At 36.2% G+C, this 19,320-nt stretch overlaps 1 protein-coding gene across 2 annotated transcripts in view; it reads right to left on the bottom strand.

The window, feature by feature from the left end:
* Positions 1-19,320, bottom strand: part of PSEN1 (presenilin 1) — a 43,283-nt gene that overhangs the window by 3,741 nt on the left and 20,222 nt on the right. For both annotated transcript variants that reach the window (XM_039332746.1, XM_039332662.1), the window contains 7 exons: positions 17,811-17,952; positions 16,300-16,367; positions 12,895-13,115; positions 9,350-9,448; positions 7,945-8,031; positions 5,684-5,857; positions 1,372-1,490 (listed from right to left, as the gene is read on the bottom strand). In XM_039332746.1, coding sequence (XP_039188680.1) covers positions 1,372-1,490; positions 5,684-5,857; positions 7,945-8,031; positions 9,350-9,448; positions 12,895-13,115; positions 16,300-16,367; positions 17,811-17,952 — 910 coding nt within the window. The remainder of the gene's footprint in view (positions 1-1,371; positions 1,491-5,683; positions 5,858-7,944; positions 8,032-9,349; positions 9,449-12,894; positions 13,116-16,299; positions 16,368-17,810; positions 17,953-19,320) is intronic.

The raw sequence follows: 19,320 nt of genomic DNA on the forward strand, positions 1-19,320 counted from the left end.
AGAAAACTTTTTTTTCAACCAACAAGACGGAGATGCCTAAATTCACTGTAAGAAATTCCCCGATAAGGGGAAAAAAGACTCTGCACTTTAAATATCAGGAGCAACCCACCAAACCTTTTATAAAAATGGACGGTTAGTTTCTATCATATATAAGCCAGGCAACATCTGCATGTATGTCAAGATGGCGGGCATAGTTATGGGTGTGATGTATACAACTCATATTGAAAAGACAGAGGGTTACCATTGTGACTTCTTTTACCACCCCTTATGTAGACATTTCTGTTATAAGCTGACAACTAGTAACCACATATTCATTAAGAGTAGAATAGCCTATCCCATGCAGAATATTGGGCTCCTTCTATGAAATTCTATTTTTATTGACAATAATTTGGAGTTCCAAGTGCACAGCACCTAGCTACTGGTATCCATCCTCTCAAGCGAATGGTGTCTGCAAATAGAACTCTTGTGCTTTTCCCTTGGAACCTACACATCCTACACACCACTGACGTGTCTAGTTTTTTATGGCTTCCTTTATTAGGAAAATACCAATATCTCAAGCTAGAATATTAAGAAAGACACACATAAAAAAAATCTGTCCAAACTTGTTATTCCCAAATGTCTTTCAAGAAATTCCTGACAGAAATAACTGACAATATTTAAAAGCTTATGACCAACTCTGAGTATCGAGTACATTGTTCCAGGTTCCACAATTCTGTCTCACTGGGAGGTCTTGTATGGTGAACAGCCTGAAGGATTGCACGTAGGTGTGTTCTGGTGACTTTGCTTTTGAAAAGAATGAGAAAGGAAAGCTTTCTTTCTCTCATCCCTCCTTCTCTGAGTTAGAGTTCTGATTTTCACCTTCAAGTCTGGGCATCATTGCAATCCAACTACTAGCAATCTCTCTAGATCAGAGGTAGGCAACCTTGGCTCTTTTATGACTCGTGGACTTCAACTCCCAGAATTCCTGAGCCAGCATTGAAGTCCACGAGTCATAAAAGAGCCAAGGTTGCCTACCCCTACTCTAGATGGATGCTTCTCTGAGAGGCTGAACTTTTTCTACAACCTCTTATTAGAGAATGGTATTTTTCTAATCAGACCTGGCAAGGATTTTACTTCCCTTTTTCTTGTGAAAGTGGAGATAAAATACAAGAACTATTATCCATCTATCAAGTTTCAGAGGGAATGGGAGGAATTATTGGATATCCATGCTGGAAATACTATATAATCAAAAAACAGAAAGAAAAACCTGCAAGAAAAAACCCCCCTGAAGATGTCCAGCTGACACGTTTAAACAATTCCTAAGGAAGAGCATTATTACACAATTTAACTACTAATGGCATCAACAAGAAAGGGAAGGGGAAATATACTCACAATTAAAATGGCTACAAAACAGGCTAAAGTTGTGTTCCAGTCTCCACTGGCTGTTGCTGAAGCTTTGCCAACTAGAACACTGTAGAAAATGAAATCTCCTAAGCCAAGCTTAACTCCTCCTGTAAAAGGAAAAAAAAAAAAAACTCTGCCAATTAGAAATTAAAACCACTGTATGCAGCAATTTATGTTTCATCACGGTGCATTTATTAAGACCAAGAAGAAATGGGACATATAAAAGTCTGGTACTATTTTTTTTTTTTTGCTGTCAGCTCAATTAGAGATGTTCTGATATTTGACAATGTGCCAGATATCTGCATGTTTGTATCTAACCAAGGAGCCTGAACAAACCTCAAGGAATATTTTTAGCTTCTAAATTTCAAATGGATTAATGAAGAAAAATAAGCTGGAAAGTAAACTAAGATATAAATCAACCTTTTGGCTATGAAACCCCTTTGCTGTCTCCATAGCACAAACAAAACAGAAAGCTTCTAGTTCAGCATGTAGTTTTTCTTTCTCTGGGAAACAGAGATAAACTGAATTCAAGCTATGGTTAAGTTTCAGTCTGAATTAGTTAAGGGTCCATAGTTAAACAAGAAGGTTTCTGTTTTATTTGGTCATTCTGTGAAGGAAGAAGTAAATGAATGCACACTGTTGGCAAAAAGCTTACTTTCGTATGTTGCCGTAAGGAAGCTGAGATTCAATTGTCAGCCGAGGACAACTGACTGGGAATCATATTTTAAAATATGGTGCTAATCAGTTGTGTGCCAGTAAGTGTTTAAGAACTCTGCCAGCAAAAGTGCCACCTCCTTATTACTAGTCACAGAACAGCTGATCCGCACAACGGGCATCACAGCTCACCTTTGTTTCAACCAGCAACCAAAATTCCTGAAAATTTAAGAATTCGTTCTCACCACCTGCTATGAGCTGGCTCCAGCACATTGTTGGTGATTATTGAACCCAAATTAAAGACAGTCCAGGAACTGCAACCTATCCCCCTCCCTGATGTTGCTCAGAAGCAAAGAATGCAACTATATTAGACAAATCCTATTATTGCTTTCCCTCTTTATTACACAAGATACCCAATATGCTTCTAAATACTGCTTACGAGATTAATCTTTTTGCCCTTTAGATGCTGTTATCAAGGAGGTTAGTCTTTGTTAAAGCCAGTGAAATGGCATACAAAGCCATTTCAGAGTGTTTTTTTTTATTTATTACAACTTTATAGTGAAAAGCAACTTCTGTTTTTCTGCATAGAGAGAAAAAAAAATGGGTAAATTGCACTTTGTGCTCAAAATGTCTTGTCATATGTAATAGCATATACCTGCTTCAATGTCTCCTACTAAATTCTTATTATGTTTTAAGGTATATGTATCTACTTACCAGTGCATTTTTATAATTAAACCTGTGTTTATAGGTTACCAACTGATCTTATTGCCTTTATTTGTACGAATAATGAACAGCTTGGCAGCACTTAGAAGTAAACACTCAATTAACATAAAGCAGAAGAAATCTTGATTTTCATCCTAAATTCTTAAGCACTATTTTAATATTTGGAATTCTAAGGCACATCCTTCTTTGATTATGAAAATTTACTAATGCATAATAATAATAACAACAACAACAACCTCCAAAAGGTGGAAGAAAAAACTGTACATGATGATTGAAATGAAAAGCAATCAGCCTAAGTGTGTGATAATCAAAATAATGCCAAACATGGTCTCTGGCCCTCCTGTGAAAGCAAGAGGTACACTAGTATCCTTGGAATTGCAGTCAGAACCAGAAAAAACTGTCCAGAGCAAAAATACTGTAGCCATTGCCTCTGACAGAACTAAACTACACAAGAAAGATTGCAGAAAAGAAGCACCACAGTTCTAAAGATGAAATCTTGAGTAAACTAGGCAATATAGACCAAGATCTATATGCTGAGTGGTATTACATGATCAACTTTAGCTATCTTTACATGGAAAAAATAATCACCTCAACTAATTTTGAAAAGTGAAGCCATGCATGACAACAAAAAAGCTACCAGATCTACTGCAATCCTAGGATAGATGTCTGATATTTACTAGAACTGAACTGAACCATCTCTTCTCAGAACTGATACTCAATGAATATATTCCATACTGAGAAGTTGTTAGTGCCTTTAGATACCTGATACAGAACAGGTTTCCTGACAGCTATCTCCCTGACCTTTCACCAGAAAGTTGAAATTAAGATTTAGATTTCTAGTAAGAAAAAAGGATATACATAGGAATGCTATAGCTGTTTGAGAATTTCAGTCTAGACTTCACAGTAATAGTTTATTGGCATTTTTTTGGTAGCATATAGTAATGCAGTTAATTCCAGAATGAATACTGGAACAAAGATCTCTGATGGTAATTGCTTGAGAGACAAGGTCACTGTCAGCCAAAATAGGATACCTGCCTTCTACATTGGCATCTAGCAACTGTTCTATGTGAAACCTATTTGTTACAGACCTTGGTGTCTTCCAAAGATGAAACTCTCAATTTAAGACTGACAACAGATTTCATCTGACCAAGCAGTAAGGGAACAAGAGACACATTCAATACTGAATCTCCCTTGATCTGTTACCATTGCCAAATGTACTGGTTTGTGTCTTTTGTTCCTCACCCCAAAGATCTAATCAATAAGGACATGATTGCAGCATGGCTAATTTCATCCACCCACTTACTCAGGTGTTCCCAGCGTTCCTCCCACTGCTGGTATCCCAATGCAGCATATTTCACTAGCCTGTCTGTCACCTAATTTCCCTAAAGTCTTTCTTTCCTTGCTCCATTCCCTGATACTGTCTATGTCTGCATATGTTCTGAAAAAGGGAAATGTTCAATCTTGGATCTTTATTATGATTTGGGCATAGAATAATTTGCACATTTTTTATACAAAGAGTATCCCTCTGAAAAGGAAAGTTGAAGATTGCATGGAACACATTTCCCAACAACATTTTCAAAGTCATAAGCATCTTTGTCAGAACAAAGATATGAACAAATGAACCAAAAATAGATATAATTATGATGCAGAAAATATGAACTAGCCATCTGTTCTTTTTCAGAAGACCACGAATTTCATAAAATCAAAACTTAGCATAAGCCTTACAAAAAGGACAGAAAAAAAAGCTAAATAGCTGATAGTGATTTAACAGTGATTAAAAGGAACTGAGGAAAAGCAACAACAGTCCTCTTGGGAACATGATGGCAGAGATCTGTTTGGGCTTGCCAAAATGCAACTTATGTTACTTCTACCAAAATACCTCATTATTCAGAGGAATTCTGGCTATACAGTTGCAAGGGATCATTAAAATTGACATATTTTCTGTCAGTCTGGAAATAATTATACAGATCATTCTGCATTCACAAAAAATTTTGGTTAACAAATAAACTCTCACTTTCTATTAGACTATAGATTGTTATAAACGGCATTATAGAGCTCAGTTTTTATATCAATGGGGAGAGGGACAACATTTATTCCAAGATTTGATACGGTTTCCAGGAGCAAATAATGCAGGTGGATACTCACATGTGGTACTAAAGAGTACTCTCTTTTTGTGGCTGTATGAGTAAATGAAGCTTTTTTTGCTTTATTCTCATTCCTTGAGCAGGACATTTAAGTAGTTAGGTTTGCTTTTCTTAGTTTCTTTAAACCAGCAGAATAGAAAGCCCAAGACAAATAAAATTCTTATTTCCCTGAAATCTTTAGGCATCCAAACAAACCTGTTCAAACAGGTCCCCCAAAAAATCACTCATGTATAACATTGGCTGAATTCCATAAAGCAAATTCCTCACAAGACATGCTTGCTATCCTATCATTCATCAAGAGAAGTTTACAGTTCATTTTAAGAGTGACGATAAGAAATTTTGGGAACATAACATAACAAGAGTGCTATACCAAAAGTTAAAAATAACAGCTGCTGCTTCCATAATGATCAGAATTTGGCCAGAAAATTGCATTTTAAAGATGAGATAGGTAACCTGTGGCCCAAGTTTCCTTTCTAAATCCCTTGAGTTTCTCTCCGACTGTGATTACTGAAAATATAGCTCATTCCCATTTAGAGATGGGAAACATGAAAATTATAGCTTAAATCTAAAGACGGGTGTTTTCAGAGAAAAAACAATCTCTTCAAAACTATTTAAAAAACATCCAACTTCTGCCTACATGTGGGACATGCACTTTGCAACCCATGTAACCCCAGAAGTATTAAGTAACACATTTTAACAACTAAAAGTTTGTCATCCCCAGTTCTAAATCAACAATAAGTTTCTGTGCTGATTTAGATTTATTTATTCATGTTACTTACTCTCTTCTGGATCCTCGCTTGCTAGGGAATTAGTGGGAAGTGCCTGAACCACTGCTCGTGTTTCACGGGTGGATTGTATTGGGCCAATCCTGTTGTCTCGTTGCTGCTCCCATTCTGGGTTGAAACCTCCATCATCTACCTCAGGACCTGCATTCTGATTTTGATTCACTGTAACTGAAGTACACAGGCATTTTTACTACACTCTGGGATCATAGGATCATCACCCCAATACATGATTAGATTATATGAGAGTTGATAGGTGGAAAAAAAATGTTGCCACTGAGCTAACAAAAACCAAGTACTACACAAATGAAAAATAAGTTAGAAGGCACCCAAATCCTAATTCTTGTATATACAGGTAATCCTTATGACCACAACTGAGCACAAAATTTCTGCTGCTAAGTGAGACATTTGTTGAGTGAATTTTGCCTCATCCTACGATCTTTCTTGCTACATTTGTTAAGCGAATCACTGCAGTTGTTAAGTTAGTAACAGGGTTGTTAAGTGAATCTGGCTATTGATTTTGCTTGTCAGAAGGTTGCAAAAGGCGATCACATGACCCTGGGACACTGCAACCGTCATAAATATGAGTCAGTTGCCAAACATCTGAATTTTGATCACGTGACCACAGGGATACCGCGACAATCTTAAGTGTGAAAAATGGTCACAAGTCACATTTTTCAGTGCCCTTCTAACTTTGAACGGTCAACTGAACAAACTGTTATAAGTCAAGTACTACCTATACTTAATTATTGACAGATATAGAGTATAATTGTGATCTTCAGTGCAAACAGAATTGAAAAAAAATGGTTGCAAATCAGTTTTAGCAAACCAAGTAAAACTGGACAGTGACATACATTATAAGCATCTGTCGCCATCCAAAGGCATTCTGTTGCCTCAGCTGGAAAAGCAAATACTACTCCCCACATCCCTGCAAGTTAAGCTATGCAGCAGCAATATTGCCCATGGTGCTCCAGTTGTATTATTATAATTCCTTATAATTTCCATTGCCTCCAACATATATGCTAAGAATCCAATGATGGCACATTTATTGAAAATGCTACAAGTACATTGTTTTCTTGCCTGGCAGTGAAAATATCACAATCAATTAAATAAACAGCTATCAAACTGCTAGACTTTTTAGAGTGGATGCCTGAGAATAGTCTACCCATTCTGCCTGATATTTGATCCTATTCTGATACTGAAAAGCAATCTGATAGAACTCAAGTGAGCTAATTGCCTAACAAGGAAACAATCACAACAAGATGATTGTTTTATGTGAATGGAGCAGTAAAACAGACTGATGGTATATATTTAGGATCTCTGTTTTGGAGGCAAATATAGAATATTATTATTCCCACCAGTCCCTATTATTTCTAGATAGGTCCATATGGTTTTCTAAATTATAAATAGTTCTATATGCTGAGAAACTTGAAAGAGCAATAAAAGAGCTCTCAGGACAAAACATGTATATCCAAGGAACTAATTATTTTGCTTTCTTAAAAAAATAAGATGCTCTTCAAGTTTGTACTTCAATTTCACGCACGATTCTGTGGAAATAAAAGTATCCTTTAACATAATAGAACAGTACTTTTCAGTGTACATGCACAGATTAGAAAATCTAGAAAAATGATCGTAAAATATACCATGTTCAATTTACCATGGAATAAATTTAAAAACCTTATTTGAAAGCCAGTTTGGTATATTGATTTAAGGCACCAGCAACACGCTAGTTATAAGTGTGTTTATTATACTCAGTTAAACATATTGCATAATATGTAGTAGAGAAGTAGATTTTTCTCCCTATTCTTCAGATTTGTAAAAGATTGATTTTTCTAAATTTTATTTATATGATTTATTTATTATTATTAAATGGAAGCCACCTCTGATTTTTTTTTTTTGTAAAAAAGGAGTTGAGGTGTAAAAAGTAGAAGCTGTGTTGTTAAAACAACATTCTAAGGTTGAAAGAAAAAAACAGACCCAAGCCAATACTTGTAGAATTCCCTCCCTTCACTTGTCACAAGGATTCCTGGAGGTGAGTGGAAGTAAAACTATCTCGGGACAAATGGTAAGGAAACATTTTTCTGGCAGAGGGCTTCAAATCAGTGTGCACTGTTATTGTTCACTGATGGACATGAATTCAGTATTTAAATAGCAAAGCCTTTCTGTAAATGTAAGACAGTTAACATGAAACTGCTTGACAATTCTCATTCTGCATTTCTCACACGACTTCACATAGATAAAAAAAAAAAAAATCTCACCTTGCTGACTGTAAGTGGCATTTTTAGATGCTCCCTTCTGGGCTTCAGTATCTTGTTCAGCCATATTTACTAGCCATATCATTGTTGCTAATGGAAAAAAGAAGACATCTGATTTATTGCTGCTATATGCTATTTAACCGCCTTATGATTATGTATACACTTTAAGTATTTTAGCAACATTGTGCTGTGTTGAACACACAGAAAACTGCAGTGACCCTTGTAATGAATTTATCTAAGACGTTGCTAAAAGGGAAGGCAACAGCAAAACTTCTTTTTTCTATTTGTGTTTTGTGCCCATTTTAATTAAACTGAAAGACAATCTTAATACAATGGTACCTTGATACTCAACTGCTTTGAAGCTCATCAAATTTGGTACTCAACACATTTTGATGCGAAAATTTTGTCCTGGGACTTATTGTTTCTTTGGTATTCAATGCACAAACAAGAAAATCAAGAGCTGGCTGCCTTGTGACTCACTACATTATTGCTTATGGAAAATAAAATTGCTACTTATTGTTTTTGATACTCATCATGCCTCCTGGAACCAATTAATGATGAGCACTGAGGTACCACTATAACAATTGAATACATATTGCCTGAAAAATAAGCTTTGCATTATAGCTTTGTAAAACAGTTTTTTTTTAATTTTATTAGTATAAATGCATAAGTAAATGACAGCAGACCCAACAGATATTATAGGAAAAGATCTTCTTCAAAACGTGCATCCACCAAACAGGTACTCTTCTTTAATCTTGTAGTTCTATCATGGCCCCATTTCAGTACAAAACTGTACTAAAGGATCAGATGATACACCGTGCCATAAAACCAATCAAAATCCCTGAAATAGTCAAACTATTTTGGATCACATAGAATGATTTTTTTTCTTTTTTAACAATAAACATTTAAAAGTACAGTATATTGGGGAACTACTGCTCAATTGCAAAGTCACCACAATGGGAAAATGTGTCATTAGTTTGGTATACTTAAAAATTAGATGTTTGCTGTATCTCATTTTTTGCTTCTGTAGTCAAAGGAAATCTACTAACTCAGTGGTTCTCAACCTTTCTAATGCTGCGACCCCATAATACAGTTCCCCATGTTATGGTGACCCCCAACCACTTATACATCACCGGGTGCCAGGGGCATGGCCAAAGAAAAGGGGGGAAAAATGGCGGACAGCCTTGTTTGGCGACCCCCGTGAAATGGTCGTTCGACCCCAAATGGGGTCCCGACACACAGGTTGAGAACCACTATACTAACTGGAGCATCTTGTCCAGCCCAGGTTTTAAACTTTTGAACACACAACAAAGATTTGTTTTCTTATGAAAGGAAACTGTGACTCACAGAAAATTAGATAAATTATTTCCCCCTAATCCAAAGCAAGCATCAGATAATCTGTTCTTACATGAGTAAATGAGTGCTGGGAACAAAGTTTCATTTCTTTCTTGAGCTGTTTCTACTAGCATACGAAGAGGCCCTTTGGGAGACAATACTGCAATCAGATCTGAAAGATAGATATTGAGATATATTTTAAAGTTCAAAAATGGCTCCTCTGTGGTCAGAAATAATTAGTAATATGAATGTAATAAATTAGACTGCTCAGTGGAACTTCCATACAATATTTTGCATCCCTATGAAGGACTGTAACAGAAAAGTATTGTTTTGCTCAATCTATTTAATAGCCCAGCCTGTAATATGCCCCACATTTTTAGAATAGTTACTAATTAAAAAATCATGAAGATACATGCTACAATAAATCTCTTGATTCAGAAACGTGGTCATTATTACTTTTAATTATGAATTCATTGCTACTGTACTACAGGATAAGGATTGGAACCAAATCAATGAAACCACTAGCAATTAAATATCACAAGACATTTCAAAAATTGGGAAGGAAACTTAGCACAATGACATTCAGAGAAGAAAATAAAGGATACAGAAGAAAACAGCCTATCTGAATTCCGTATTTAGTTTTATAATTAAAGCATGATGTCTAATTGATACCCTTCTCATGGCATATGTTTTTTTAGTCTACCAGACGCGTCTATCAATGGAACAAAGATGGAAGCAGTTTCTGATTATACACCATCCCCCTCTATGCCTTCTGGATCAAAATTCATACAGCCATGTAATATTTTGGGATGCATTAAGTATGACTTTATGAAACAGGCCACCTACTCTAATCTGAATGAAATCATCCTCAATCTCTATATCTCATCTATGTACATACACACATACCAACTTATTTGTAACCTTAGATGTTACTTGTTGTCATTCAAGGGCATACATAAACAGCAGACATACTTCCATCATCCCTTTTTGGGAAGGACAATTTTTCCTATACAAGAGCTTTTTTAAAAGAACACTTAAATATGTGCAGGGACCGGTCCCCTTCCAGATTTTAAGCCAAAATGTAGCAATCACATTTGTATAGCTCCCATTATAACAAGGACAAGCTTTCCTTGTCTGAAAAAATAGCAGAATTATTTATTCGTTAAAGCAATTTTCCAGTTCCACCATTGTCCACAAAACTCTATGCATGGAAGGTACTCAGATATTCCTGACATCTAATGGCACGGATCCATAAGGAAGTTAGTAAGCCATGGCAATTCTCCATTTCAGTGGGGCCTCTGAGGTTGAGTCCATTCCTGCCTTGCCTCACCCAATGCTGCAGCAGGTTTTTTTTTTTTTCAGACTTGAAACCTCATGCAAACACTTGGGGAGGCCTTAGGTTTAGCTCAAATACTAGCAATTAAAACAGCATTTTTATTTTATTTCAAAGAAACAGCACTCACCCACAGAGTCTCATCATGTTATGAGGCACAGACACCTATTAAATGTCATTACTTCATTTTCAGACTCAGGAAAAATTCAATAGTTTGAAATTCCTGAGTTTCTCCAATTTGGAAAAACACCTCTCTTGCCAAACACAATTTCTTTTCTTTAAGGTTTACAGAGTCAGTTGGCAGTTGTTCTAACAGTCAGTAAATTTACTAAACTTACACTATATTAAGAACTATACTTGTATAATGGCAAGGAATTTTAAGACAGTATAGTATTTTAAATCACTTTAATTTGATGGCGTGTAATATCTATATTTTTACGGCTATTCTTTGTTTCTGAACTTATATAGAAGAAGAAGAAGAATGTTTTACAAATTCATTTTGTTTCCTTACAACTTGGTAAGGATATGGTATTTCAAACTTGTTTGTCTGCATATCTTAAAATGCTGCCAAATTGCCTGTTCCCACTTGAAAATCAAAATGTGTGTGTGTGTGTGTGTGTGTGTGTGTGTGTGTGTGTGTGTGTGTGTGAAAGAAAACGAATACTTCAAAAACTAAAGCTGTTTTACACTGTGAAAAGTCTTTGGCAGGTACTTAAAAAAATAAAACATAAAAGCGTATAAACAATACTTTCCTTTATTTTTTAAAACTTTTACTACTACTAGGAAAACAAGGAACATACACATTAAAAGGATTTTTAAGGAGTTTAGACAGCTGAAGATGTTACCTAGCCTGGTAAGGAAAACTTTCAGAAACCAACCCTCATCCTATACCCGAGCTACAGATATTCGGCACTATTGCAAAAGGATTTTTGTTTTATCTAACAAATTGGGAGGCAAGCTTTCATTCTAAACGCACACCTTATTTTGCTTATTTGATTATTTTGATGCTATAAATGTTTCCTTTTACAATTCAGTACTGCAGCAGTTACCTCAATTCCCATCAAGATCAAAGTTGAGCGGACTTTTTTTTTTTTCAGAATAAGAGCAACTTAACACTTAGCTAGCTAATTATCCACACTGTTCAGCCAAATGCATAAGGGAACCTCAAAAGCTTCCAAGTAACAATATGTAGCATTTGAAGATGATACTATGCTTTCTAACCATATGCACTGAATCAGGGTATCAACTCTCAGCCCAGATCAACATTCATTCATCTCTAACATGGAATCTAACAGTTGCTTAAGGGGGGGATCACGAATTTTCAGATAATAATAACCAAATCTATGAAGGACACATTAGATAACTCTCATCTTTTAATACTAGTTACTTTTCATACTAGTAGAACAAATGAGTGTTTATTAAAATAAAAATAAGAAAACCAGGATTCTGCTGTAGTCAATAAATTCTCTCTATAAAGAGTAACATTAGCACATATGTGGTAAAAGGGAGAAGGTGCTCAAAAACATGGTATATAATAAAGCACACTCTGTTTCCACACTTCTATAACACTGCAAGAGACATAACGTCCCATCTCTAATGGTAGTAATTCAGCCAGCAGAATCTCTTTCCCAGATACATTTTGCATCTGCACTGAAAACTGATCAGAAACTGATCAGACATTTGGCAGAAAGTACACTTTGGCAAAAGATGCTCCTAGATGATACAACATTTGTGACATATTTCTAAACTTGACAATGCATGGGTTCATTCTGCATAACTCAACTGACACAGCCTTTGTTAGAAAAGATCTCAGTCCTATTCCTCAAAGGATAACTAAACCTGCTTCAATATAAATACAGGCCAGATTCTACACTCATGTATAGCCATCTCAAAGAGCAGTGGGGAAAATGGACATGATACTAGATCACGGGTAGTAAGTTTTAGCCAGTGGCAAAAGTTTGTGAAAGTTGAAGTCAAAAAACTGAAAGGCAATCCTATCTTCAATGGTTAGGAATTATATGTATCTCCTGGAGTAATATCTGCTTTATTTCACACAGACTCCCTCTCCCACAGCAAAAGCTTTTATGTAAGATTGAGAAAAACCAAGCACACATACTATAAAAGCCCCCCCCCACTGCAAAGCTTATTCAAAGTGTGACCCAGATTTATAATATGACTTCCCAATCATTAAAATAACCAGATATCCCAAATATAAAAAGAATACCAGCTAATTTTTTGAAAAGGGTTTTTATTCAAAACTGAAAATGGGGATAGAGGAATCTTACCATACACTGAGATTACTGCCAAAATGAGCCAAGCAGTCCATTCTGGAAGATACTTTATAAACACCAAAGCCATTAGAGCACTTATCATGATGAGGTAGGCCTGTTGAAGACGGAGGGGGCCTTTCCAGTGAACGCAGATCATTCCGACCACACCAAAGTTCCAAATCATGAGTGCCACAGTAATGTAATCCATGGCAACATTATAGGTCTTAAAAACCTCCCTAAAACACAAATATTAAGAGATATTTGTGATTTTGACAATGGTACATAATATAAAATTGTGTTATTCAAATAAAGCATCTTGCTCCTTTCCTTGCCATCTTTGTTAATTGTAAAGTCAATTTTAGTGTTAATATTTATTGTTTTAATAATAATAATAATAATAATAATAATAATAATAATAATAATAATAATAGTAAAGTTGGAAGGGACCTTGGAGGTCATCTAGTCCAACCCCCTGCTCAGGCAGGAAACCCTACACCATTTCGGACAAATGGCTGGCCAGTCTCTTCTTAAAAACTTCCAGTGTTGGAGCATTTACTGCTTCTGGAGGCAGGCTGTTCCACTGATTAATTGTTCTCACTGTCAGGAAGTTTCTCCTTAGTTCTAGGTTGCTTCTCTCCTTGATTAGTTTCCACCCGTTGCTTCTTGTCCTGCCTTCAGGTGCTTTGGAAAATAGCTTGATTCCCTCTTCTTTATGGCAGCCCCTGCGATATTGGAATACTGCTATCATGTCCCCCCTTGTCCTTCTCTTCGTTAAACTAGACATACCCAATTCTAGCAACCGTTCCTTATATGTTTTAGCCTCCAGTCCCTAATCATCTTTGTTGCTCTTCTCTGTACTCTTTCTAGAGTCTCAACATCTTTTTTACATCATGGTGACCAAAACTGGATGCAGTATTCCAAGTGTGGCCTTACCAAGGCATTGAAGAGTGGTATTAATACTTCACGTGATCTTGATTCTATCCCTCTGTTAATGCAGCCTAGCACTGTGTTGGCCTTTTTGGCAGCTGCAGCACACTGCTGGCGCATATTTAAGTGATTGTCTACTAGGACTCCGAGGTCCCTCTCACAGTTACTACTATTGAGCATGGTGCCACCTATGCTGTACTTGTGCATTTGGTTTTTCTTGCCTAAATGTAGAACTTTGCTTTTTTCACCATTGAATTTCATTTTGTTAGTTATTGCCCAGTGTTCAAGTCTGTCCAGATCCTTCTGTATCTTAAGCCTGTCTTCTGGAGTGTTCGCTATTCCTGCCAGCTTGGTGTCGTCTGCAAATTTGATGAGTTCCCCATCTATCCCTTCATCCAAATCGTTGATGAAGATGTTGAAGAGTACTGGGCCCAGAACAGAGCCCTGGGGCACCCCACTACACACGTCCCTCCATATAGATGCAGTTCCATTGAGGACCACTCGCTGAGTATGGCCGGTCAGCCAGCTACGGATCCATCTGGTGGTGGTTCTGTCTACCCCACATTTTTCTATCTTGTCAAGTAGTAGGTTGTGATCTACTTTATCAAATTCCTTACTGAAGTCCAAGTAAATTATGTCCACAGCATTCCTCTGATCAACTAATTTTGTCACTTGGTCAAAGAATGCAATAAGATTTGTCTGGCATGATCTATTTTTGACAAACCCATGTTGGCTTTTAGTAATGACTTTGTTTGCCTCTAGGTGTTCGTTGATTCGTTGTTTGATTATCTTTTCCAGGATCTTCCCAGGTATTGAGGTCAGGCTGATAGGTCTGTAATTTCCTGGATCCATTTTTTTTCCTTTTTTGAGGATGGGAACTACATCCGCTCTTTTCCAGTCCTCTGGTAGTTCCCCTGTGTTCCAGGATCTTTGAAAAATATAGTTCAGTGGCTCCGATATCACATCTGCCAGTTCCTTGAGAACTCTGGGGTGTAGTCCATCTGGTCCTGGCGATTTGAACTCATCTAGGCTTGACAGGTGCTCCCTAACCATTTTCTTGCCTATCTTAACTTGTGTTTCTGTTTTGTTTTTTTATGGCACTATTTTTAATAGGTTGGTCTGTTTTTTCCCTTTGTGTAAAGACAGATGCAAAACACGAGTTTTAGTGTTCTGATGTTTTATCTTGTTGCTTTTATTAGTTGTAAGCTAATCTAGGGCCGACTCTAGGTGAGATGGGTGCATAGAGATTTAATAAATAAAAAATAAAGAAGTGAACAACAATTTCAATGCCAAATAGAGTTACAAAATTCAAAATCCAAATGATTCAACAGAAAATAAAATGACTGCACAGCATTGTAGAAAAAGAAATCAACATGGGACATAAAGTATGTAAACATAAACACTGTTTTGGTAATATATAGTCTAACAGTTGCTGAAGATATTTTTTTTTCAATTTATTAGGGAGCAATTTCAAAATAATCTTTTGTGTACAGAGTTTAAAGTGTATCCCAAAATGGCCAGCTTACAGAAGACTTAAGCTTCTTCAGCTATGCTGATAGTACCAGCAGATCATTTTACCATTACAATTGTTGTGGTAACCTGTATTAATTCTCTCAGGCAGCCAAGAAACTACAAATATAGATTTCTAAAAACCCCAAAGAGCTAATAAATACAGTAGATGTACTGCAGCACAGTTAACGAAGCCCTTACAAAATCATTTGGCCAACAACTAATCTGGTTGTTTGCTTTCATCTGCCCATTTGCACTGAAAGGTGGGGAGAAAATTCTGTTGCTAAGCACTGTATTAGAGGAGCAAGCTATGAACTAACTATGCAGAACCTAGCATGGTGTACAAGTATCCCATGTGGATAGGATCTCTCTCTCTCTTCTAAAGATAGCCATACATTTTGATCTCAATTTAGTAGACTTTGATATAATGGACTTCATAAACATACCTCTGCTCATGTCATTATTTGCTTGGACAAATGACAAATTATTGTTTGCATCAGCCTGTATTATTTGCATAATAAAATTATTACATAAATGATGCAAATTGTTATATTTAAATGACTTTCACAAATAATAGACATCTCTGTCCCCAATGAAATAAGGTTTCATTTTATTGATAGATGTGTGTGTGTGTGTGTGTGTGTGTGTGAGAGAGAGAGAGAGAGAGAGAGAGGGGGGGAGGGAGGGAGGGAGGGGGAGAGGGAGGGAGGGGGAGAGGGAGGGAGGGGGAGAGGGAGAGAGAGAGAGAATGAATATCTATATTTTTTAACAGAATAGGAGATCTTTATGTGGCTTTGTTTCTTTGAAATCCAATGGTCATATTTTTAAAAATGGTACAAAACTTTGAATCATAAACATTTGTTATTGTTCAATGTAATCCCTATATGTAAACCTTAATATAGCAGCTAGGATTTAAGGATACTTAATCTGAACCCGTTTCCCCCATTTTGACAAATCTAAATAGCAAAATATTTCTATACTTACCCTAAGTAAATAAATGAGAAAAAGAAAAGCAAAAAGAGAGAAGAAACAATGAGCCAACCATGGATCACCTGAAACACAAATAAAAGATGGGTTTAATTTTCAGACTTGATATTAGATTGCCCATTTCAAAAATGGCTATTTGAAACTTTAGAACATCTTCATATAACATTTTATGAAATACTGAGGGCTGTATGCAGAGCCCCATCTAGATACCAAGGATTTCTGACAATCTCTTTCTGTTGTAAGCTCCTTTTTAAAGACTTTTAAAATCCTAAAGCTTCTTTTTTAAAGGACTGTGGGATGCAATTATATAGTGTTCTGGCTAGAAACATATATAAACTGCCACTATCAATATTATGTATAATACCAGAAAAATGTGATGAAGATGTCTATATTTAATTGTATATGTATTAAGAGTAACAAGAATTGTATTTGCCCAATGTGGAAAAATGCATACCACCGGAAGAAGAAAGGATCAAGGAAGCACTGGATGATGTAGTATTGGAACTAGACTGTAGAAATTTAATATGTACCACTGAATTACCAATTACCCAGACAACACATTGTTTATTAAGTACTCATGATTGAAAAATTAGAAAATTAATAAAATATGAAAAAAAAGAATTAAAGATGCATCTGATTTGAAAAGAATGTATAATCCAGAACTTGTAGTATTCTTTGGAATGTACAGTATGGTGTTTTAACCAGTACTGTTATCAGAGAACTGACAGTTAATTAATATACAAATGAAGATCATTATGGTTATAATTTCAGTACAGAAATATTAACAGATAATTCTGATAATATAAACCTGTTACATATACTGCACCATCTATAAATTAAAAATTGTTCTATAACACAAGCAACTATATATATTTCTAAATTAAATTTACAAAAGGTATCATTTAATAGTACATAAAGGCAGGTCTTCAGAATTTGGTTTACCATGCTTCATTTGACAATTCTATCCACATTAACTGATTCCATTCACCCATTAAAATATAATTTAAAAACTTTCTGAATTTATATTGCAGAATATTTTATTTTTGTTAGTAAAACCTGAATTGCTTACATCAATCTGTAGATCATGTAACAGAATAAAGGGTTTTTTTTGAACAAAACAAAAAAGGAATAAATCTCTGGTGAAATTAAAGGAGTCACCCAACATATGCCAATATTTAGTTATTTGAACACATTTTAATATCAGGTTAATTAAATCATTTTAATTTATTTCAGGGTCTTTTCCTTTTCAAAATTATTTTTAAATAAGATTTAAAATATCTAACTGCCAATTTCTGACGGTCATTACAATTTTTTTTTTGTAAAATACAAAAGTATGTTATTATTTTGTTTTGTCCCGTTCTGCTGTTTCGTAGTTAATCCTCAGATGAAGCATAGATTTAACAATTGTTTCGGTCCTTTACAAACTGGAATAGAGTAAGTTCTAGAATGGCATTATAAATAAATGGAAATGGGAGTTTGAATGAAAATATAAATAATTTTGAGCTCACCTTATAGCACCTATATTTATAAAGCACAACCAGGAGTACAGTCATGACAACAATGACACTAATCATGATGGCAGCATTGAGAACAGAATTCAGAGCTCTTTGTCCAACAGTTTCTGTATCTTCTGTAAATGGAGTATAGATTCTACAATGCAATGCAGAGCAAAATAAAATATGTCACATGCTTTTAAATCAGGATACATTTTCTGATTAAATTCATCTGAAAAGAATTCAACAGATATGGAACACTTTATAAAGGTTTTTGCATGCACCATCTAGTGGCTAGGAGATAAATTACACGCACATCACTACTCCATTTTAAGCTTCCAACAAAGTCAAAAACACAGCAGCAGAATATGAATCTGCTTAATATGTACAACAACCCTTGTCCCATAAAATACAAGACAGGTTATGCTGATCAAGACAAACCTGACCCAACACAATAAAATTCCCCAAGTAATGTTATGTCATATTATTAAAGAAAAAGTCATGCATCTGTCTACATTCCATATTACATGGAAGACATGGGTGCCATGTCTTTCTCAATTTCAGGTCCTCTACTCCAGAGGCCTGGGAATTTCGGGGTTCTGCATAGTATCTTGGCTGTTCCTAACACTGCACTTTTTTGGATAGAGAAGTCTGATGTTTTTCCTGGGATATGTTGGAGCCACTCTCCCAGCTTAGAGACGACAGCCCCAAACTCTCCTAACTACTACTGCTACCACTTTGACCTTTACTTTCCATATTCCCTTTAGTTCCTCCTTCGGGTCCTGATACTTCTCCAGTTCCTCATACTCCTTCCTGATGTTGCTATCACCTGGCACTGCTACATCAATCACCACTGCTGTCTTCTGGTCCTTATCTACTACAATGTCTGATTGACTGGCCAGTACCTGCTTATCCATCTGGATCTGAAAATCCTAGAGCAGTGGTTCTCAACCTGTCGGGACCCCATTTGGGGTCGAAAGACCATTTCACGGGGGTCGCCAAACAACACAGTCCGCCATTTTTTTCCCCTTTTCCTTAGCTGTGCTACTCCCTTTTATTCTATTGGCTTTTGAAAGCCAATAGAATAGACTCTCTTGAATAGAGTCTAATTCTATTGGCTTTCAAAAGCCAATAGGAATTGTCCAGGCTGTCTCTGCCCTGCTGAGCCCGCCAAAAGTCCCATTTTGCAAATGGTGCTGCACCAGTTGAGTAGTCCTCGACTTACGACCGGTTGGGGGGTCGCGGCATTAAAAAGGTTGAGAACCACTGTCCTAGAGGATCTTAACTCTGTTATTCTTCACGTTTTGTGCAATCTCCCATCTTGATTTGGAAGGCCAATACACTGTGCATAGGTTCCTTTACATAATGCCAACTATTCAGTTGTGCCTTTCAGGGTACACAGTTCCTGCTTGCATCGCACATCTTGTCACTATGTGTTGGGACTGTTTCTGAGGCCTCACTGCATGGTCTGAACCTTGAGTCCTGTCTACTGTAGTAGACTCCTGCTTCTAAGGATCTGGTGCTT

This window comes from Crotalus tigris, unplaced genomic scaffold (genome assembly GCF_016545835.1).
Source record: "Crotalus tigris isolate CLP2741 ecotype Arizona unplaced genomic scaffold, ASM1654583v1 scf7180000017545.3456711, whole genome shotgun sequence".
In the NCBI taxonomy this organism is placed as follows: Eukaryota; Metazoa; Chordata; class Lepidosauria; order Squamata; family Viperidae; genus Crotalus; species Crotalus tigris.